Source organism: Zonotrichia albicollis, chromosome 1 (assembly GCF_047830755.1).
Source record: "Zonotrichia albicollis isolate bZonAlb1 chromosome 1, bZonAlb1.hap1, whole genome shotgun sequence".
Classification (NCBI taxonomy): Eukaryota; Metazoa; Chordata; class Aves; order Passeriformes; family Passerellidae; genus Zonotrichia; species Zonotrichia albicollis.
In genome coordinates this window covers 141,674,633-141,698,659 of record NC_133819.1, presented here as the reverse complement: position 1 = coordinate 141,698,659, position 24,027 = coordinate 141,674,633, and the positions used below count along the sequence as shown (strand labels likewise).

The 24,027-nt window shown below is 37.4% G+C and overlaps 1 protein-coding gene across 6 annotated transcripts in view; it reads right to left on the bottom strand.

Annotated features, from left to right (window-relative positions):
- Positions 1–24,027, bottom strand: part of COL14A1 (collagen type XIV alpha 1 chain) — a 116,868-nt gene that overhangs the window by 33,742 nt on the left and 59,099 nt on the right. For 5 of the 6 annotated variants that reach the window (XR_012583402.1, XM_026799658.2, XM_014263843.3 and 2 more), the window contains 15 exons: positions 21,704–21,833; positions 20,560–20,682; positions 19,075–19,224; positions 18,319–18,435; positions 16,380–16,526; positions 14,085–14,159; positions 12,605–12,744; positions 11,296–11,419; positions 9,616–9,759; positions 7,532–7,696; positions 5,982–6,020; positions 5,644–5,782; positions 3,286–3,428; positions 2,328–2,437; positions 1,002–1,160 (listed from right to left, as the gene is read on the bottom strand). Coding sequence is in view for 4 of the 6 variants with exons in the window: in XM_026799658.2 (XP_026655459.2) it covers positions 1,002–1,160; positions 2,328–2,437; positions 3,286–3,428; positions 5,644–5,782; positions 5,982–6,020; positions 7,532–7,696; positions 9,616–9,759; positions 11,296–11,419; positions 12,605–12,744; positions 14,085–14,159; positions 16,380–16,526; positions 18,319–18,435; positions 19,075–19,224; positions 20,560–20,682; positions 21,704–21,833 (1,905 nt within the window). In the remaining 2 variants the exon portion in view is untranslated. Of the gene's footprint in view, positions 1–1,001; positions 1,161–2,327; positions 2,438–3,285; positions 3,429–4,534; positions 4,622–5,643; positions 5,783–5,981; positions 6,021–7,531; positions 7,697–9,615; positions 9,760–11,295; positions 11,420–12,604; positions 12,745–14,084; positions 14,160–16,379; positions 16,527–18,318; positions 18,436–19,074; positions 19,225–20,559; positions 20,683–21,703; positions 21,834–24,027 lie in introns of those variants that run through there. The other variant, XR_012583404.1, reaches the window with a different exon arrangement.

Below are 24,027 nucleotides of genomic sequence, written 5' to 3'. Positions count from 1 at the left end.
CTTCTCTAATTCCAAGATTTCCTAAGTCTGCCTTTTTCTGTTTCTATTGGAATGTGCCTACAAAGGTTTCTCTGTGTAATTGTCTTTCCAGGCTTCATATAATTATTATCCATCAATTTGGGCCCTAAAAGCTCTTTCTTTTCATACAGAGACATATTCTGAGGGCTTATTTTTTGCTAAACAAGAGTATTTTCACATACTAACAAGTAAATACATATTTGAAACCTCATTCCTATTCAAGTCAATCCTTGGTTCAAGGTTCACATTCTCTGCTAAACTCATTCTAGGGTCAAGAAAGTTCAAGGAAAATTAGCAAACACTACCATGCACAAAAAACTCAAAATCCCCCAAACAAAACAAAACAAAACTGAAAGATATGCATTGGTTGTCAAGCAGAAAGAATAATCAATTACTGCTTCTAGAAGAGTAATTTCAGAGGAATGAATGAGCACTTAAACTGGGGGAGACTTTTCTCTCTTAAAATGTCCTGTATTATAAAAGAGCTAAGTAAGCCAGGTATACTTAGATGGGAGCTTTTGGGGACAGCCTGTGCCAAACCAGCTGAATTTTTTAGTGAACAGACAGTGAATTAAGGGGCAGACAAAGAATCAGAGGAATAACAGACATGGGGAATAGTTACAAAAAAATTTAAAAACCAAAGTTTAAACAATACCAGGCAAAGGGGTTATACATTATATTACTCTATGTAATTATTTTTGGAACACAAGTAATATCTGAATGTATCAACTGTGTTTACATATATTTTTGAGAATAAAATTTCAACAATAACGATCTTATTATTTCATTTATTAAAATAATAAAAACCAGATTTTGCCCATGTTGACAACTACTACAGGCTTTTGCAGAATTTCTGAAATGCTGGGTCTTTACTGTTTAAAATGAATTCACTTGGCTTAAAGTTAAAACCAACTGCAAAGTTCCAAAACATTTGTTTTTTAGGATATTTTAAGTGTTGGAAAGAGTTGTTCTGTTCCACTCACCGGTGCAGAATTGTCCCTTGGTCCCCTGGATCTCACCATCCTTCCCAGCACTTCTATGCCATCAGAACTAATATTCCCTGCTGCATTAATGGTCTTCTCACCCACTTCCTTGCAGTCAATAATTATCTTGGCTGTGGTCTTGCTGATAACAACATGCAGCTGAGCAAAAGAGAAGATGCTTTAACACACAAAGGAGCCCATGAGATAAATGTGTTCTTTCCTTGGGAAAAGGGGGGCATTTTTGAATTGATCTCCTAACTCCATGCTCGCTAATGAAACTCCAAGAACATTCCAAAGCAAATAACCTAGATGACCTCTAGAGGTCCCTTCCAACCTCAATTATTCTATGATTGTAAACTGTTGAATGAATTTAGTTTATTTTTCTACTTCTGGAACATCTGCAAAGAAATTGGCAACTTAAATAATTTGTCCCAACAGAAGATCTACACAATGTTCATTTACTACTCAGATCCCACAGAACCTTTGATTTTTGTGGCCATTCGTTGTATAGAGCATTGGATTTCATCATTACAGACATTATAGCCAGCCACATACAGAAGCCAAAATTTAGTTTGTAAATTATACATTGACAGCAAAACCTGACATAGTGAAGATTTTACACTGAAAAAATCAAATCACATCAAATGCAGTATGGAAAGCAGAGCACAATAACCAAATTCTTTCCTTCTACCTTGATCACACTCTCTTGTCCCTCACTGCAGAGACATTCCCAGTAGGGAGGACTAACTACAAATATCCTGTCATGAGCAAACTCTCAGGGCTTTTGTTTGTTTGGTTTAGGAAAGATCCAAACATCAGGAAAAAAGTCAATGACAAAATTACTCTCTACAATGAATATGTGCTACAATCCCAGTGCTGCTTCACCTGCTTTCAGAAAGAATGCTAAAAGTTCTCAAATAACAAAAGAAAGTTCAACATGGCATAGCTCTTAAAATGTATTTTAAAATTACAGCTGATGAAAAAATGATTTTTTTACTGGAAATTTTATTTTGAATGACACTGCCAATCCAAATCTTAAAAGGAAAAGCTGATTTATTTCTAAATTACTTTTCAAGATATGTATTTTTAAATGAACTCTAAAACACAGGCAAAAGTATGAGATGAAAATTTAACACATCAGCTTCATGGTAAAAACTATAATTTGTTTAATGTTAATCTAATTCTGCAAAGAGATGTATGATAATAAAGTAGGTGTTACAAAATACATTTTTGGCAGTAATTGACCTCATGAAACATGATTTTGAAACACAAAAAACTCATAAGCTTTTATTCAGAGTGCTTTTTTCCCCTATTGTTGTTACTAACCTTATGAAAACTCCCATAAAATATCTTCCTTATTTCAGGACCTTCAAAAGTTACAGTCTGAAAATCTCCTTTGTAGTCATAGTTAAAGAAAGTCAGAGTTTTTCCACCATCTGTGTGAGATCAAAATTAAGGGCCTCCGTGTTAAAAAAAAAGTCCTGATACAATAATTGAAAAAGTCAATTTACATTCAACAAAGCGCACCAAAGATGACAGCTCAAATGTTAGTAAAACACATTCATAAGCAACACACTGACCTGCATGTAACAAATTATGTCAGAGAAATTCTCTTTCCTGGTTTGACAGGAAGGATGGACCAGCAGTTCTGAGTCCACCTCACCCATGTCTACCTGGTTTTACTCTCACATTCATTCTCTGTGAGAGCTGGACAAGAAAAACCCTTCTTCAAGCTGGCTAAATGCCTAATTCCCACCTATTCCAAGCTGACAAACTGCCAGCTATCAAGAACAGGCATCACAGTAGCTTCATCCTCTCAACAGTAAAACCTTGTAAATTATAATCCCTGCTTCACAATTGTGAAAGTAAAACCAAGCAGAAATGAAGAGCCATCAAGAGTTCATATCTGTGGTCCTTACTCTTCTTTTCACCAGACTGCATTTCCTCTACATATGTTCCCAGTACCACTGGCTTACATCAAGACAGATTTGATCAGAATCAGATTCAAAGCACTGGGAATCTTAAAAGCAGATGAGTACCTCACATCAAATTGCATCTAGTATAGATCCTTGGAATCCAGTTTAAAGCAGTTAACTCAAAATTTGACTCTAACTCCAAATTAAGCTCAGTTAAATTGAATCTAAAATCCATGCATTAGAGATTACTCCCTGCCAGATTCAGGTGGTTGTTCTAGTAGCAGATTGAAACACTGGCAATAATAAAATTAGACACAGAATTAATCATTTGTACAGTTAAAATCACTGATAAAACAGAAAACACATACTATCTAAAATAACTCCAACCAGTGGTTCATACGCTTCGTTCAAAATCTCCCACAGAGCAAAGGGCTCCTGCGGCGTGTCCGGCAGTACCCGAAAGAGAAATGTGATGGTGTAATCAGAAGGGAGACCTTCAGGATGCAAATACCTGTGAAAGAAATAATCAGTCTTTAAAACTGGAACAACACTTCATCTGGTGATTTACTCATCAGAATTTTGCAGAGCATGCTTTCTATTACTCTGTATATTCCCTTATAAATCAAGACTGAGAAGCGATATAAGTGTCTATAAAATCTACTCACTTGATAACTCTGAAAGAATGTGTATGAAGAAAGTAGAAGTTATTGTCTCCCTTGAAATTTACAAAATTGACTGTAAAATTTAACTTTTTTTTTTTTATAATTTGAAGATCAAATCGGAGGTCAGGAAGCAAAGCTGAAATGAATTATATTTAAAGCTTTTAACTCTCAAAACCTTTGAAATTGTTCGATTTAGGAGAAAATGGAAATTGCTTGGAAGACCAGTCTCAATAGACATGTCCTTTGTCATTAAACCACTATAAATTGATTAAAATTAGGAGTGACAAAACTGTTATAGGAAGCTTTATAAAATATAGAGAATGGAGTTTATACATTTCAAAGCCAATACAAAAGAAAGTGAAGTCCGAAAAAATCACATACTGAAATACAATATGGTTCCTAGAATTTATGCAGAAGAGAGAGGAAGTTTATGATATAGAAGTACTTTATTTTATGTCATTTCCAAAAATCCATTATTTCTTCAAGTTGAATTTAATGTTTTGCTGTCAAACCACAAAGTGAAACATTTGGTAAGCGTCTAAGACGATTGACTATATGTTAAATGTTAATTAGTCTGATTCCTTAAAACCATAGTAAGGGAATCTGAAAGAAGTCTCAAGAGTTATTAAAGCAATTTATTTTCAAGTGTTTCTGGCACATAGTATGAATCATGTTGAAAAGAGATTTAACATGATATATCATCCATATATTCTGCACACTGTCAGTGGATTATCAGATGTGATGTTACCCTGCCCATAGAGAAAGAGGGGGAACTCAACAGATAAAAGAAAAAAGCCTTTACAGTGTGTCCATTGTACAGTATGAAAGCCAATTCAATAAGCAGGGTGGGTTAAATGCAAGGTTTGGGGATACAGAACTCAAAAAGGAGAATAAATTTAATGGCATTCAGTGCACAGATGAAGTGACAAAGCCAAGTGGTATTTTTCAGACATACCTGTGGATCATCAAGAGAAAGGTGTTCTCTGAACCATGAAAAGGAGTGAAAGTCTAATGAAGCAGTAAGACTGGGCTGGGGTGGCAGCTAGAGAATAGCATATAAAGGCAGCAGATCAAATTAGAAAGAAGCAGAAAGGGAAAAAAGTGAGAAATATTAATCCCTTGGCATTTCAGTCCATCAAGGCCCAGGAGGAAACAAAACAAAGAGAATGGGAAACAGCACCAAGAAGTACATCTCCAACTGGGACACAACAGGATAATCACACACTCTGATTATACCCAATATAAACCTTCAATTTCCCACTGTTTTTCTCTGTTATTTATCTTAGATAAATAATATTTTTCATTAATTTTCCCACATGTAATTCATCAGAGCCACTGCTTCTCTCTGGTGCTACTTAAAATGGAGTGGGGTCTGGACTGAGAGAAACCCAACACAACACAGACACTGTTTATACAAGAAAAAGGTTTCCATCATTTCCTCTCTGAGGAATGACTGTAAAAGTTCAGTCAGGGGATTCTTCATGACCTCCTCCATAACCCTCCCAAGACACAGTCCCTGTGACTGAAAGATGTCCTGCCTCCCTCCCAGGCAGGTACTGGATGGGGCTCACACAGAGTCACTTCCACATAAGGGTGTTAATCTTCCCTTGTAACCAGTGGCTGGACACAGACTGCAGTAGAAATGGCTGAGGAAGAGCTGAAGCAGGTTCTCATTCTGACCCTTGCTTCAAGGACATGCTGAACTCGCTGAGACTTCAACCGGCATTCCAGAGGCACTCTTCACAAAGTGCTGCAGACTGGAATCTGCCCAAACATGGGCCTGCATGAAATTGCCAGGTGTTACACAGACACCAGCCTGAAACAGGCTCGTGGGAAAACCAAAATAGCCAGTGGGCTTACCTACTTTTACCTACAATTGTTATTTTTGAATTAAACTGATTGAAGGGTCAGAGCACCAAAGAGTTTTCCTATTCATCAGTATATCACAGATCATTAGCACCTCTGCTCTTCTGACTTAAAAATATGAGTCCCTGAAATGAATAATTGCCTGCACTAGAAAATTATGTTCATGTGGTTTTTGGGTATTTATATGTGAATACATACTTGGTAGGCTGGGATACCAAGGCATCCTTGTGTAGTCTGTAACATGGGAAAACATTGAATGTACCAGGTTCCATGGAAACCCCTTCCACAGATGAAAACTCCTTTTCAACCAAACCAAACATTTCCATCATTTTAAATCCTGGAAGATATCAAAAGGCATGTTTTATTAATTTAAATTAATACTGCATCAGAGGATATAAAAAAAGAAATTGCCAATTGTATCTAAGAGTTTCATTGCCTGTTAGCACGAAGGAAATGTATTGCCTAATACTGCGAAAATAATCTAATGAAAATTATTCCATAAATCAGAAACAAAAACGAACACAAAAATACTGTACCTGCAAAATTATTGCCATCTTTAACTACAAGTGGGCAGGCTGGAAAGGAAAAAAAGATATATTTAAGAATACAAGAGATGTCCCACTGAGTCAGAACAATCATGCAATTAGACTTAAACTCAGCACTCTACCCCAAGAGCAGCAATAGGAGAGGCTGGGTAGGGAGGACAGGCAAACCTGGGCACTTCCTACTCCATTCTGTCGATGCTCCTCAGGATCCTCAAGGGTTGTAGCAAAGATATTAAGGGGTGCTCCCTGTGTGCTCTATATAATATATTTGTATGGATTTCTTGTCCATTAATTTGTCTAATTCTCCTTATAAACCTGCCTTCACAACCTCTTCAGCAATTTCAAATTTGTTGGGAAAAAAAGCAACAAACTCATTGCCTGTAGCATAAAATAAAGCATGTCTTATATGGGAATTTAACCAAGTGTTCCCTAATTCTCTGTGAGCTTTTTCAGCCTAACCCATCTCAAGTTCAAGTACAGCAGCTGACATTCTCTGTGCCTTTTCAAACTCCACAATAGTTTCCATGAGGAAGAGAAACCAGAACAATCCCTAAGATGCGTCCTCACATTTTTAATAGCTGCAAATCTGATTTATACATTTCTTCTGGCAGGGAAGAAAGGTCACTAATATATTTCAGGAAAGTTGCCCTGGGAAATCAACAAGCCTAAAGCAGCATATCAACCAAGTAGGACACCCCAGGATACTCATATTTGAAGATCACATTTAGAAAACAAGCACAAGTGACCCATAAAGGATACTGTTGAGAATTGTCAGTGTTTAACATTCTCTCTGCCATTGAAAGTAGAGCTCATGGTCAAAATCTCAGAACTGGTGGCTCACAAGCAACATCCTTTTAGCTTTGCCAGCTCTGACAATTCAGAGTCTCATGATAACTCACAGCCCTGTGCACAAGGACTCCTTACAATCACAAATAGTTCACATCAGCCACACAGTGCCTGCTTCCTGGCTTATACACAAGGAAATACATTGTGGGCACATGTGAATTACTGACCAATAATCATTAAGTGTTGCTCTGGAATGTCTGTTACTTAATTTTCATAAAGAGATGGAAGTGTGACTTTCTCACAGATTTCAGAATTGGAGTGTGTTTTATGCTTTTCCTTAGGCTACAACTCGTCTACTTTCATAACAAAAATGTTAATGATTGGGTCTCTATTAATAAATTAACCATGTGACTTGAATAAGAAAGAATGCAGCTAGCAATACTCTTACAGAGGGGTAAAGTAGCATAGAAAATAAAATATAATTATCTTTTATGATTCTGAAATGTCAACAACATCTGAAATGAGTTTTTGACAACCAGTGGCTGTATTCTGGCTTTATAGAAACAACCATTAATTATTTTGAAGTCATAAAACCTTCATTTCCCTTATCTTCTGCGGAAATACATTAGAATTATAAAGTCAGCAGTAAATTATATTAAAAAGATCAAGAATTTGTCTCAATAGGAAATTAATAGTTACAATCTCCCCAGTATTTACAGTGATTTTAGAAACAAACATAAATCAAAATGGCTAACTTGCTGATGCAGTTTCACAAACAAATGTGATCAGCTCATCTTCAATCTTTGTAAAGGCATCAAAGTCATCCACGAAGAAGACATGTCTTTCACTGGGCTTGCTGCCAATATTAACTAACTCTGAATAGTCAGCATCAGCCACTCCAATAGCAAAAAAGGTAAACCCTGTAAAACAAAAAAGAACACTCCGGTGAGTCATTCATTTTGAGAGTGGAAATACAATATGAACACAACTGTATTTGCACTGACTCCTTTCCTGATTAAACACCAACTTGGACATTTAATTATTACCCTATAGCATGAGAAAATTCACTTATGTAATCTAAAATAGAAGCAAAACATTCTCTGTGAAATATTTCTTCTGGCTATTTATATTTAATTAGTTAAAGTTACACCTTAAGTGTTTTCTTGAAGATATATGACCACTCAGTAGTTCAAAGTTTTAGCATACATTTAAATACTTTTTAAATTTAATGCTATACTCTATTACACAAAAATATCCATGTATCAAGTACAAAACAAATAAAAAGTAGAGAAATTAATTTCCTGCAGGTTCTTTACAGATTTTTTCTGTGCCATGTGTTAGTACATGTATTATTTCAAGGCACAGCTGCCTCATGAGAGAACACTGAAATAAATGCATTCTCATTTCATCAGCAATTTAGCTGCACTGGTTGCATCTGTTCTATATATTTAGCATTAATATTTTTCAAAATATGAGCCTGACTTAAAGGATTTAAATCAAATGGAAACTGTACCCTACATGTTTCAGGAGCAACAAAAGAGCCATAAGGTTTTCAATGTTTGCCGTTCCATAAGAGATGAAGGAAAAACCCCTCTACATCAGGCTGAATCTAGTTAATGGATATATTGTTCTAGCATGGCTCAGTCACAAATTTATTCCAGTCAAGCAATATTATCTTTAAGTTTGAATAAGGACCAGGGGCATTCATCCCCTTCTGCAGAGCTTTAAGCAAAACAAAACTTTGACTTAATACATTATAGCAAAATCTTCACGTCTCATCCAAGATCAGCACCTCTTTGTGCCTCTCCATCACAGATGCCCATCAGTGCCTGCTCCAACCTATCTGGAGCCTCCTCCAGGGTAAATGGGAGAGGGGAATTTGTGTGCTGCATCCCAGCAACCGAACCCTCACAGAGTCCCATCTTCTCTGGAGGCCATTCCCAGTGCAGCAGCTAACAATGCAAGACTTACCTGAGAGATTAACATTTTCTGTTCAGCTTAGACACAAACTCCAGTTTATTCGCAAATACGCAGTTTTCTTAACTGCTACTTAAAACAGGTCATGCAAACCCACTATTTTGTCATCTGCTTTATTGATGAAGCCCTTACACTCAGCATCTAGCAACAAAACAAGGAGGCAGCCAAGGTGGACAATTACATTTGGTTTCAGAAATCAGTGACCTACACTGGGAACTTCATGGCTGTCAAAGCTAAAAGCAAATGAAAGGCACAAATGTAATTTCTCTTCATGTCACCTCACATTAAAAGGAAGACAGCTTTTTTCTTCCATCCCTTGGTTTTGTGCCAAGTGGCACACTGTGCCCTTTTGGTTTTGGTACAAACTTCTACAACAATTAATCCAGTTCTTAGGCTTAGACTCACAATATGGTGCGGCTGCTTAAAGCTCTAAAATTGAAGCTTTAAAGAAATTCCTAGAGGTAATTTGTGTAACATGAGAGCAGGTCAGAAACAGTATAAGAATTTTCAATGGACCTTTTGTGTAGAAAACAAAATAGTTCAATTCCCTCATAACCACTAGACTACACTTTATAGATGATAATCCAGATTCTCAGGATCATATTCCCCAACTTCTTCATTCTGGGAGCTATTCCATTAAGTAATACATAATTTTAGCACTGCTGCCAAAATGAAAAATAATTCAATTAATCACTCAAAATACCGAGAATCTAATCATATCCTAGTGGTATTCTGTGTTTCTCAGCAATTGCCGTTTTCTTTAAAACTGGAGCAAAGGCTATCCTTACCTCATGCCCACATTTAGATGCAATTAATGCAAAAAAAAGAAAATGTGAGTTGTTTTTAAAACCACACAATTTACCATCTAGTTGCATTTCTCTGGAGACTTTGTTCACATCATCCTGTGATCGCCCATCAGTGATGACAACCAAGACCTTTGGAATGCCCCTTCTCATGCCTGCATCTCCTGTAAATAAGATTTCTCGTGCATGTTTAATGGCTTTGCCTGCAACACAAAAATTGAAATTGACATGATACAAATCCCATTTTTATTGGCTTCTCATATCGCATGTTACACATACATAAAAAGAGAAATCTGTTGTGTCCTCAGTAGTCTGTCAATTTATTCATTCCGTATTTGTTAAAATCAAGATTTAGAAAAGTTTGATTTTGACCATAATGTTTCAAGTTCCGACAGCTTTGGCCCTCTGTTTTTCAATCCAGAAGGCAAAGATCATGAACATGATTTGTGTGGGTGTCCTGGGTTCAGCTGGGTAGGCTCAATTTCCCTCTTTATTGCTGGTACAGAGCTGAGTTTTGGACTCCACTGAGGCTAATGTTGATAATGATGTTTTGGTTGTTGCTAAGCTGTGCTTACCCTGAATCAAGCACTTTTCAGTGTCTCACTCTCTGCCCCTGAGCAGCTGCACAAGAGGACTGGAGGAGAGTGTACACAGGACAGCTGCCCCAAACTGGCCAAAGGGATACTCCATGCTGTAGAACATCCTGCCCCGGGTATAAACTTGGGCAGTTGGCCAGGAGGGGCCAATCCCCCCGGAATGGGCTGGCCATCAGTGGTGAACAACCATACTGAGCATCATCTCTTATTCTTGGGGTTTCTCTCCCTCTATTTGTTATACACCTTTTTATTACTATTTCTATCATTGTATTTTACTTTATTTCAATCATGAAACTGTTGTCTCAGCCCACAGGCTTTACCCTTTTCTGATTCCCCTCCCCATCCCACCAGCGCTAGGGGTAGGCAGTCAGTGAGCACTGTGTGGTATTTAGCTGCTGGATGGGTTAGAGATAGCAAAACTTTCCTGTTCTGGATTGTAGAACACTGTCTACATTAACAATTGAGAATGTCATTGTAGTAAATGGAAAATTTTTTTGATAATGCTGAAAGGGGATGCAATGCAACAGCTGCAAGAAATTTCTGTGAAGTCTGAAAACAATAAAACATAGTTGGAAACTAAAACAGATTTTAACCCTTTGAACCCTCATCTATAATTTCTTTATATCAGCAAGCTATTTTAAGGGATAAATTAAAATGCATCCTTAACAAACATCCTTCCCCATCCCAGTCTTAAACATCCCACAGAGGCTTAACTGTCCTGGCTTATACCCAAACAGACGCTCCACTCTCTCCAGTTTTCTACATGCCCTGCAAGCTGCCTCCCATTCTCTGCCCTTCATCACTTTTCTGCTCACTTGCCAAGCTGATTTCATATTACTCCCCATTCTGCCTTCCACTACCCCCAAATTAATTTGCTTTACCCCTCCTCCCCTCTCCCTGCCCCTCGATCCCTGTTATCACTATTGGTCAGTGGGGTGAACATGCAGCAGGAGGGGCTGAAGTGTGTAAACTACAAATTACAAAGACTTTCTAATTTCAGAGCCCAACCCTTCATCTGCAGTGTGGAGACAGCATGCTATTACTGGTTTTGCAGTGAGTAATTAAACCATTTAGCAAATGAGAAAGAAATACCGCTTAGAGAAGCAGGGGAAAAATCTGAATTACAATGTCATCCTTTCTCACCTGTTTTTGTATTTCCTCCTTTGTAGGCTATTTGCTGAATAGCTTCAAGAAGAGTCTCTTTTGTTTTGTATGCATTCAATTTAAATTCTGTCCTGGGATCATCACTAAACTGAATTATTGCCACCTGTGCACATAGAAGATGTTCATTACAAAAGCACCACCCACTGTGTGAGCAAAAAGTAAGTGAATTTGACCATTTAAAACAAGGATTTATCTTGTAATTTAGCTTCATCTTTAAATTGAAGCCAGACTTTTTTCTCTTTAAAAAAGCTTTCAGTAAATAAAGTTCAATTTTACTCTGCAACTTTGGCAACCATCTAACACTTTCTGGTTTCATTTTGCAACAAACAGGATAAGAACAGTAATACCCATTTTGGCAGAAGCACTCTCAGTCAAGCCCAAAAGCAAAATCCTGGTTACAGCTGCTCACATGTGTACAGTTACATACTCAGAACTGCTGGGACTTAGTTCAGTCTCCATGAATTAATAACTGCACATAAGTAGCTTAAGCTAGGGAGCAAGAAAGATTCAGGAATATATTTTGAAATATTGCCTCTGTCAAATATGACACTACTGAGTTAAGACCCTGTATTACAATACTGTACGCTAAGCCCCTACAATTCACAAAGCATATATTGATCTTCATATTTCATAAGTGATGGCCCTGATTTAAAAGGAGCTATTATGTTTAAACTTGTGACAAAGTTTCTGAAGCAACATTAATTCTATTCTGGAAAAAATATCTGTATAGCAAGAAACAGTAAAAACTAAGTACTCTTCAGGGTTTGGACAAGTTAAAACTAATTTACAATGAGATCCTTAACCCCATATTATACAGGTAACATTTAAAGCAGTAACTTATTTGCCAATAATATGTTCTGGAGCACCTCTCTAAACAAATACATGAATGGAACAATCATTGCAAATTTTATTTGAAGCACTGTAGATTGTGTAGAGTGTATGATTCAAAATAACAGAACCTTTATTTTTCCTTATCAATGCCATTTTTAGGTTATTTATAAATAAACACTACAATGAGTACCAAAAGCATGAACAAACTTAAATCTCATTTGAATTAGAGGAGACTGAAATGATACTTAGCCCTCATGCTACGAAAATTTATACTGAGAATTTCAACATATGGTGTGCATAAAAAGATATTGAAAAAAGATACTGACATAGAGCATATTTTATATTTTCACTGAACTGTGAAATGATGTCAGTTACTTCTTGATTCATTTCACCTTTGGTCTAGTCTAAAATACCCTGTCAAGTCCATGAACCCTCCATCTCTGCACAAATTGATTACCTGTGTTCCATCAGGACCAATCTTATCCAAAGCTCCAACAGTGCTATAAAGGAAGTTAATTATCTTATTGAAATTGTCATCTCCAATACTCCATGACCCATCCACCAGGAATGCCAGATCAGCTTTGGCTGCTTTGCACACTGAGGAAGAAAGCAAGAATTTTGGAATTAGAGCAATGCCTCAACTCAAAAAATCTCAAAAATCACTTTAAAAAATGCAACCATCATGAAAAGCCCTTATTTATTATTAGCTAATACATGTTAGCTCAATGTTAGCTTTAGTCAACAGACCTGCTGGCATTGACCTCAGTGCAGGTGTAGAACCAGCTGGGCTCTGCAAGGGAGAATTGTCTGCACCAACAGATCCTATCACAGAACACACTTCAATGGTCCTTTAAAGTCTGGTTTATCATTTCTATTTTCATTTAGGTTTTTAAGTAAAGTGACACATGAGCTTATACAATGCCAACTCCTAGCATGACACAGTAAGCAAGATGACAGAATTTCAATTGTGGAGGTTCCCACTGGGAAAATCCATTCATAAAGTTACACTAAGGTCTGCAGTGTCTAATGCACTTCAACTGCACTGTGCAGAAGCAATGCAGGTTTCACCCATCTCATCTGATTCCAGCATGTTCTTATGCAAAATGGCCTGCAAGAGCTGAACATTGCCCACACAAGTTGCTCACTCTTTCATGGGAACTGGGAACCTTCAACACTTCACAGAAATCCAAGTCTATTGCTTGGGGTCAGAAGTAAACTGCCTCAAACCAAAGTTATGTTATTCAACACATTTCATCTTCATATTTCATCTAAATCCAGAGAATAGGACAAGAAGATACAAACCTGTATTTTTATTTTCTGTTGATTACTCCTTGGATAACAAAACCCCCTCATTATCTTCTCCTATGCAGTTCTAAACACACCCACATACAAGGTCTTTTTTCTCTGTGCTTGTGGGTTAAATTCTCAATTTATACATGTCAGTTTGGTCCACAGACTTCAAGCAGATGTATTTGATCCTCAGCCTCCACCAATAATGCTCCTCTCACAGAAATATTATAAGCCTCTGTACAAAATATGACGTGTTCAAATAATAATAAAAGGAAGTCTGCATTTAAAGAGAGTCTGAATATGGCCCATACTTTTCACATTACCTAAAGTAGACATACTTAAAAATAATGCTGCTTTTCAAGTTTAATTATCCTAGGATGTCTGCTTCAGTTGCAAAATGTGTATGCTTTAGGAGGTTTGGAAAAAGGAAGTGCCACATATATTAACCAGCCTTTCAGCAAATTTTAAAAGTACAACAATGATGTCAGATTTTTGGCTCATTAAATTTAGGCCAGCTGCCTTAACAGTGTTTCTACAGCAAATGCCTTGTGAGATCTTCTCCCCACAGGTCTAAAATACCATCAGAAGCAGAAAAACATTGCATCAACACTTTAAAATTACTAGAAACTCACACATGTAGCACTTACCCTCTTTTGCAGGTGGGATCGTAGGTGGTGGAGGTGGTGTTGAAGGTGTTGTTGGTGGTTGAGTAGGAAATGGTACTGGAGAATAAAAGAAGGAATATTCAAACATACTTAAAAGCCCAATATTTTTAATAAACAGCATTTATCTACTCATCTCTACATGAAAAAAATTCATTATCCCTAATCCACTAGTTATGCAACTGGAGATAAATGTGGTGAGTGCACAAAAGAAATGTCACCTGAAAGAGAATATTATTAATGCAGAACAATTAATGGCTGTATGTGCAGTATGAATGATACAATAATACAACTGAACTACTATTGGAACTGCCCGTTTTTGAGATCCTCCAGCGTAGCAGACCATGTGCCAGCACTATTCTTGACCTAAAATCCATTATTTGTTTTGAAAAAGGTCTGTGTCCTTTTCTTTTCTCAACAAAAGTCCTCAGTAACAGAAAGTAGATCTTTAGTCACTCTGGAAGGAAGAAGATCTTAGTCCAAAATGCAAAGACAGAGAGGAAAAGCAAGCCAGTGCCCGCAGTCAAAGTAGATCACAGTCTTCCCTGATCAAGACTTTTCTGAATTTTTTCAAAGATCTTGTTATGCTTTCAGACAGAAACACAGCTCTGACCCCAGCTCTAACAGGACTGTGGCTCTGTTGCCTGCAGCAACTTCTACTAAAGTTGTTTAATAGTTTTTGAAAGTGTCCCTCACTCTGCTCCTGAAAACTGACATTGGAATTTCAACCTTGCAGACACCTAGGTGAATACCCAATTAAAGCTTTTCTGAACGCAACAGCTTTATTTTGCACCTTTCAATACAGCCCAGCTGACCTCTCAGAGATAAAATGCACATGCATTGACTTCCACAAATCTGTGGGAGGAAAAGCTTCCACATTCATTCAAGGGTTTTTTTCCCCCATTTTTATTCAATGTGTTTAGCATAAGAAGCCACAGGTTACAGAACATCAGTCCTCCAAGTCTAAACTTATTTGCTGTAACACCTAAATTACATTTGTAGGCAATGGAGAGTGTTGGGTATGTCAACCTGAGAAAAGGAGCCTACATTTGGGGAAGACCAGTGCAAACAGGATTCACTACATGTCCACATCTCACTGCAGCTCATGGGGGTTTTCCCAGTGGCTTCAGCAATAGAAAGGGCTGGGACTCTGAAACACCTACACAGAAGTAGTGCCCACGACCTCCATGGCCACAGCAACCCACAACCAGAGCCATTAAGAAAGGGTCACAGCTCCTGTAAGGTGACTTGAAAGGCTGCTCTCAGCACCCAAGAGATGCAGGTCACCCTGAAGACTGTTTGCCTTTTAAAAGTGAGACAATAGTTTACACAAATTATCATAAACCATCACTCTCAAATGGACATATGAGCCAAGGTGTGCTCTTCCTCATGTCTCCTAGCTCCCTGACCTGCAGAGCACACGAAACACAACTCCTCAAAAAGCAGGAGAATCTTGGCTTTATGCTAGCTGCTCAGAGAATGAGCCTGGAACCAGGAAGAATTGGAGTCATGCACCTGTGCAAGTTTTCCCTATGTGAGACCATAAATGTGGGAGGAAAAGAAGAAAATTAGAAAAACTTTATATCCTGAGAGAAAGGGAACAGTATTGTGGTGTAGAGCAATACACTGTGAGAAGGCAGATAATGCTGAGATTGGAAATGGGCTCAAAGAAAGATAAAATATTAATTCTAGTAGTCCCATGCTTTACTTCACAGTATTTTGAGTTCATGAGAGCAGGATCTTGCCTTCATAAACAGCTGTAAGGTTTTTTTCCTTTTTGCCTGTCTTGTAGTACTACTAATAATAATTAAAAAGTCTGGTTGGTTGGTTGGTTTGTTTCAAAATACTTAAATAAACTGGGTTTTGAGGTCCTATTTATCTGTAAGTTATTCAAACACTAGTTAATTTTACTAAATAACAAGAGCTGCAGGAACAAAACTTTCTCTGCTAGCCCATTTTTCTGTATTTTTTCTCCAAAGTAATAGATATTCATAGTATCCCATAGTAGGACTTTTTATGAAGAAAACTAAACCACCCTCCCTGTGTCTTTCTCATTAGAAGTCCAATAGAGTTGCTGAACGTGACTTAACAATTACTTCACAGCAGTGGTGTAAGAATCCTGCACATCTGTGGAGGAGTCACAATGTACTTGAAAAATTTATAGCTCAGCTAAAGAAAACTGTGCAGGAATAGCACATGTGTGGGCAAAGGGCAGAACACAAGAAATACAATTGAGCATTATTGCTGCTGGTTGAACTTTCTCTCCTCTGTTTTACTCACACGTTGTCTCCGTGATGCTCACAGCAGGGCCCTCCAGCTCCTGGAGCTGGGTATGAACACTGACTTTATACTTGGTTCCAGGCATCAGCTCAAAGAAACAATGTCTAGGTGTCCCTCCACCAAGATTTACTTCTTGCTTTTTTCCATCTGGAATTACAAAAGAAAACTGTTTTATTGAATAATGTGATTGAAATCATAAATAAGAAGAGTACATGACAGTACATGAAGGGTAAGAGGTTGGCATAAGTTAATAAACTACATGCTGCCTTACTTTTGGAAATTGACTTCTGTGCAGAGGTCTCTAACATTTCATTATTCATACTAAGTAGGAGCTGAGGAATGTGTCAAACATCTTCAGGAAAAAAAGATTAATTTTGCCCCATGCACTGAAGGCAATAAAAATCACTAACACTGTCATGAACAGGCTTTGGATGTGGTCCTAAATTATGAGAGTCTAACTAGGAATTGTTGCATTATGTAATTCCATGGCATCCTTTGTCTGTGCCTCTGGTTCTCAGCGTACGTAATGTGCTTGGTCACAACAAAGGAGACTGAACTAAATATCATATTCCAGCTTTCACTAGTAGCCACTTGGCAAGATGGTTAAGGAATAGCATTTACAGGGTTCCAAAACTAATTCTGCTAAATTCTGAATTGGAAGATACATTGACAATAGAAAAAGGCAGGGTACTGGAAATAGCATAAGGCATGTTTTAATAACAAGAAAAAATTTATCACGATTTAAAATCTGCATCAGGAAGAAGTGAAATACAAGCCACTGATCTCATACTTTACAGAGTATATAAAAAATGACAAACAATCATTCAATGCTTATCAGGTGTTACACTAGTATGAAAATATTTGATCACTGCCTGAACCAGACACATGCCTGATTTGACAATCAAGTCTCTTCAGGACAAATACTAATAAGAAACATTTGTTCACACTCTGGGTTGTTCTGCTTGCATTTAGGTGCTTTCAGCTCAGTTAAAACAATTCTGGCAGTTCTATATGAAGAAAGTAGGATGTTGGCTAGCTCCCAGATGAGAGGGATGTCTGTGCTGTCTCAGGCAAGCCAAGATCTCTGCTATCTGAACAGCTTGTCTGTATTTCATGGCTTCAAATAAACCTTATCACCATCCACTTGCCATTCCACAAAAAGGTCATGCCTTTTTGCCACATGATCAGGGTTACTGTCCATGACACCTTTAACACAGCCCATTAACAGCACTTCTCTCAAGTTATCCAAGGTTTTCATTTGCCGCCACTCAGAAGACCACTGATGTCTGCTTGGATAAGAGAATGGTCTGCACAAACAGTGACAAAATGTCTTCTGGTCACACCTGAGAATCACTGAGGCTGAAGAGGCTGTAATTTACCCTCTGTATATACTGTGCTAAAAGCATCAAGACTCCTTGTGTGACTGCATAGCATAGTGTCATGTTTATCCATACGAATAACATTACTACTACAAGCTACAAAGAAGCATCAATAGAATGAGAACAAACAAAACTGGATATTGTTCTGATTCTGTGGGCATGGTCTGGATTCATTCAGAGCTTTTCTGCCTTTCTGCCCTCTTCTGTCTATCCTAACCATACAGAGCTACTGCTGGTGGTGTATTTAGAAACTTTGATGTATTCAGTTCATCCTTATCCATCTTCTGTTCCTCACAGCAGCGAAAATCTCAGGTAATCACCTTTCTTCTACCAATAGATCGAAGTCTCTGACATAAAATGCACAAGCTATACACATATTTGACATAAAAGGACAGGGATGCTACTCCATTCTGAAACTGTCAGGGTGCACACACCTCTCTTCTGTCCATCATTTCCAGTATTTCAGGAGCCAGCCTACAGGTCTAACTGCATGCAATTTCTATGAAATTTAATTCTCTGGATGGGGCTGTAGCTGCATACCAAATGATTCAGTAACTTACCCTCGAGTGACTCTATAACCACCCTGTAAGCAGTGGCATGTCTGTGGAGCTGCCACTGAGCACACAGACTTGTCATGCGGACTTGGTAGGAATCCAAATTTGGCACACCCAAATACACTGAAAATTAAATTTTAAAAAAATCTGTTTTATACCTCTAATAAGACATACAAGAAAAAAATGACAAAGTTATTACAGTGAAACCAGTCCCAATTCATTTTTAACAAATAATGTCCATAGCTGATCTAAAAAAAATCAAGAAAATCTAAAAAAAGAATTTTTAAAAGTAGTGGAATTTAAAAACAAAAGTTTAGAACTTTAGGCAATTTACTTAAATCTAAATAATTTACATTGCTTAAAAGTTCAGTTATTACAAATAAGTATAAAAGTATCATAATAATAGCAGAATTTCTGTCAAAATCTAATTGAAAATTGAGCTTTAGCTATATAAAGAGCAAATAATCTTATATATGGATCTATAAAAATACAATAAATAGACTTTTCATGAAGGAAATTTACATCTACTACTAGGCACATATATTTTTGGCTAATAAATGGTATCTGCTTTATGATTCCTGTCTTGCTAACATCCAGCAGAGCACTGAAAAGCCTGGTAGAGTCTCATAGAAAGAGAGACTTTCATTTCAGGAAAACAAAGTAAAGTCTTCCACATGAAAATTTATTCAGGGAGCTGCAGAAAGTCAGAGTTGTAAGGAAAATCAGCTTGCAGAGATCTGAGCAGCATGAAATCATTCTTACAGGTTTTGGCCACGCCTGTCAGGGCATCACTGAAGCCTGTTGAGTATGAAGCAAATACTTTAACACTGTACTCCGTTCCACTGAGGAGATTCAGAATGAGAATAGTATTAATATCATCCCCTACAAAGGTCTCCAATGCAGGACCAGGAGCTGCAAAATATGAAATGAATTAGAAAATCATTTGCTCATCCACTAAATTAGAAAAAGTTACAAGTGTTCATAAAGTTACTATTTTTATGCCTTATTTTTTTAACTGTACACAAATACAAAGACATTCTCCTCAATCCTTGCATGGAAAGAAGACACAAAAAACACACTGGGGAAGTTCAGCAGTGGGATTCATTAAGGCTGAGCTAGACACTGGCATCTGTTAAAACCCTTTTGTTCTGCTTCAGTGACTTACTACTGCTCTAAAGAGGCAGCCAAATATCTCCCCAGTTTGATTGTGTGCCAGGACCAGCAGGGGGGACAGAAGATGCCAGCCAGCACTACACTCACTCAGGGCTTCTTATACAACAGCATCATTTAATACTGTGCAAAAATGATAATGAAAATAGAAAATAATGAAACTTCCCCAGTCAGAATCACAAACAGCTCCTTCATCACCTCACCTAGCTGTTCTGGATACAGAACATTCTTCAGAAACCAGGCAGCTGTATTGTCTTTGGACAGTATTTTAGTCTCTCAATGGTCACATATCTGTGATTTGCTGTCAATAGAGGACCCTGTTTTTCTAAAGAAATTTGAAGGATTCTGGATGTCTAGCTGCAAAGTACAGGCAGGTAAAGGATGCAGCACACACAGAATGGACAAGGAATAAAATGTCAAGTGTCTGAGAAGAAATGAAAACCTTTTATTGAGAGGGGAGGGAAGCTGAAGAACAGAATACAGAAGAGAGGGACAGGAAAAAGCAGACAGTCTCTGAAAGATAGTCATGATAAAATGAAAAAGTACAGACTGAGAGACCTGGGATTAATCAGCCTTAGGATGGGAAGTCTAAGGGGAAATCTGCTGCTGCCAACACCTACCTCATGCAAGGTGGCAGAGAAGATACAGACAGAATGTCTTCAGAGGCAAACAGGAAAATGTAGGAGAAAAAAGACAAATTTTGCAACATAGGAAATTTTTATCATATATTAGCAAAGACACTGCCAGTGACAGTCATCAAAAACTGGGAGAGATGCTTAGAGCAGTTTTAAAATCTCCGTCCTTGGGGATATTATAAATTCAACTGGCCAGGGTCCACTGAAACCTGTTCCAAGCTGGCCCTGTTTTGTTCAGGGAGGAAGACCAGATGATCTCCAGAGATCCTCTCCAACCTGCATCATTCTGTGATTATTAAACTTTCATATTGAAAAATACGAGGCACCAAAGTTAATAACACTTTCAAGGCTGTAGCTGCAACAGATAGATTTAAGAACAAAATTGAGTGAAAGATGATGTTCAGTCAGAAATAACCCAATCAAAATCAGTTTAAAAACTCACTGTTGACAGGTTTGTAGACAACTCTGTAACCCATTGTTGCTGAAGGTGGGGCATCCCAGCTGATACGTAACCTGTTGTACCACTCCTCTGAGACACGTAAATTCCTGGGAGCAGACAGGGGCACTGAAAAGAAACCAAACTGGGATTTTACAAGTTTATCTCATACAAGTTTATACAGAAAAGTCAAGATATGCAAATAAAAAGAGTGTGATACCCATTAGTCTCAGATTTACATGTGAAATTATCAGGATGAAACTCTTAATCAAATTCATCCTTTGTATTACTCAGTGGATTAGCCACAAACTTTGGTCAACAAACAAATGAATTTTTGAATTAATTCCAAAATTTGTCCCTACATTTCTTTAAAAAAAATCTTACTTTTGTTTCCCAAAAATGTAAGGTAATTTAGAGATAATTATACATTAAATAGTTTCTTCCGATCCAAGTGCACTAATGTATAAATCATGCTCTTTTGAACACTTAATTCTGTAGAATGGAATCAAAGGACTTATTTACAAGTGATTTAAGGCTCTGCATAAATAGCACTTCAATTAAAACAAATTATGTAAATTAGGAGAACACTTCAATAAAATTATACTATCATGACTACAAGTGCATAATGAAAGGATTTTTTACAATACACAGTAGAGAGGAAGTTTAAGCGACAGCTGAGTAATCTTTTGGTACTTGGTCAGAACTCTGGAGATAATGCAATCACTTTTTATAAAAAAGTTTAGCAGCATTTCTAATGGCCCTTAGAAAGCAATGATCTCACACAAAAGAAGATCTAACAGTACAATGGTTGGTTTGATAGCATCTCAGCAGGCTTTGTTTACTTTTTTTCTGTATTAGTTGGCTTGCCCTTGGTGGGCTGGTTATCAAGCATTTGCCAGTTCTATTACTGAACAAGTTTCTGCAGACTCAGAGTATTTGAAAATAAAATACAGCTTGTCTTTTAGAAGAAACCCATTGTTTATAAATCAATCAACTGAGATTAATTTAAAGTTCAAGTCACATAAATTACGCAAAATAAGCCCACATTTACACTAAAATACATTCCTAAAGCCAAGGAAAAAAGGCCACAAAGAGTAAGTCTTTATTCATGCACATCCTGGCCAAAGGCAGGCGGAAAGTTTGTACTTACAAGTTTTGCCCGGAGCTGAGACACTGACTCCCTCCCCATCAGAATAGACTGGGGTTACAGTGACTTTGTATTCTGTATCAGGCAGCAGAGGGTGAAGCAGGAGAGTGTTTTGTCTGCCGGGCACCATTACCTGCAGGGTCAGAACATGCAGAAACAACCAAACTTTATGACTAGAGACAAACCACTTTATCTTACATGGTCTCTGACAACACATTCCACTAGCATTGCTAAATAGCTTGCATTTTCAAATATTATCGATGCTCCACAGTAAAATAAAATCACTATTTTATTTTATTTAAAGACTATCTACCCTTTTAACAGATCCAATATACCATTATACCAAAACATAATAAAGGAAATGTTCCTATGAGATAACAGTGTTTTATATTAAACCTATGAGACACTACAGGTCCATAACCCACTGGGTTTTTGGATCAGAAATACTTAAACTATTTCACTGCATAGACAAAATACATCCTCTTGATGTATTTATTCTGGACATATTTAGATTTTCTGAAGCTCAGTGATAAAGGCTGATTGTTTTGTTCTCCAGAGACAAAAAATCCTCCTTCCTTAGGTTATGAGATCTGGAAGCATTGAAGTGAGCAAGCAGGAATAAAAAATGTTTTTCTTGTCTGCATCTGGTCTGGAGACAAGCAAATGAAGGTGGCTATTTAGGAGAGGAAGTAGGATGGCATCCCACAAATACCAAAATTGCCATGAAACCTGGAAGATCTGTCAGAAAAATCCAACCAATCCAATACAAACATGGTAGTAGAGCAGCTGTAGAAATTCCTCTGGGCAGTTTTTGGTTCTAGAGTACATGTTTCAGCCTGCTGAATTAAGCACTGGGAAAAATTTCCCTCTAAGCAGCTAGTTCCAAAACTCTTCAATAGATTGTTGAATTTTAGCCAATTCATAAGTCATTATCACAATAATGGTGGCAGGAGTGCCAAGCAAAGCTTTGCAATTGCTTGATTCACCAGTAAAATTTAATCTCAGAGAGCCTCCAAAGCCTGTATTGGAGCCACTTACATCACATGGTATGGGCATGGTAAAAAAGAAAAACTAGTCCTATGTTTCCCATGCAGAGATCTGTGCTCTGAAGTGATGCTGTTGGAAGCAAGTCCCAATGTCCATCGTCACATTTTGGACATTCCCTGGCCCATGTCCATTGTGTGAATCTGTCACCTGAGCCAGAAACCACACGGATTTGACAAAAAGTTGAGAGAAGCATAAGCCCTTTAAATTCATGGGGGGAAAAGCAGAAAGGAGGTCTTTAAAAGGGTTTTGTTGCTTCAAAGAAGACTGATGCACGGGATGATGGCAAAGGTTTGAAGCATGAGCTCAAGGAAGGTCTCACCACTTGCACACTTCAGGATACATTCAAACTACTTCTAGTTTTGGCAAGTGATACAAAGAGAGAAATTTATCTAGTTCACCCAGGTGCTGAGACTCGTCAAAGTGCTTCATTCTTTGATCAAAACTGAACTTAATCCATTAATAAATGTTCTTGAAAGATTTCCACATTCCTCTTCCATACACTTGCATTCAAAACACACAAACTAAATTTCTGAAAAAATCCAATCCAACAAATTTTTTTAGCTTTTAGAGTAGTGGATGCAAGCATTGAGAATTCTCCTCTCCACATGTGCATAATCTTCCACAGATCAATATAGCTTTCAGCAGTGAGAAACAATTTTGGCTTTAAAGAAAAAAATGAAAATTGATCTTTCCAGTATGTACAGCACACCCAAGAACACACATGCAATTTAGAGCTTGACCCCTCTGTATTCTATTACATTTTCTAGTCCCTGATTTTCAGCCAATTGCATCAAGAATTATAAAGCTTATTAGTATTTTTATGGAAAGGGAGGAGTAACTGAAACTTATATCACTGAAATCGGAGCCAAAAAACTTAAGTACTCACCACAGAACTGTCACGCTACAGTACATGTAAGCCCAAATTCCAAAAAAACTTTGGTTTCTGCCTAAAACATGTACTAAGCATAAAAACTCTCCCCTAAAATTGAACATCTGTGTTGTTTTATTGACATCTGTTGTGCACCTCTCAGGTGCTTGAACATGGTAAAATACACTCCTTCAATTAAAATGTGCCTAATTCTAAGCATAATCTTACATAAATCCTTTTTCAGTAAAGTATTTATGCACATGATAAATTTCAAAGATGAAATGTGTTTAATCTGTTTGCTGAATTGTGACCAAAGATAATAAGGCTTGAGAGTGTACTTAAAATTAAATAATTTGTGAGAATAGAACCAAGATACCTACCTAATCATACAGTTTTATAATTTTATTCAATG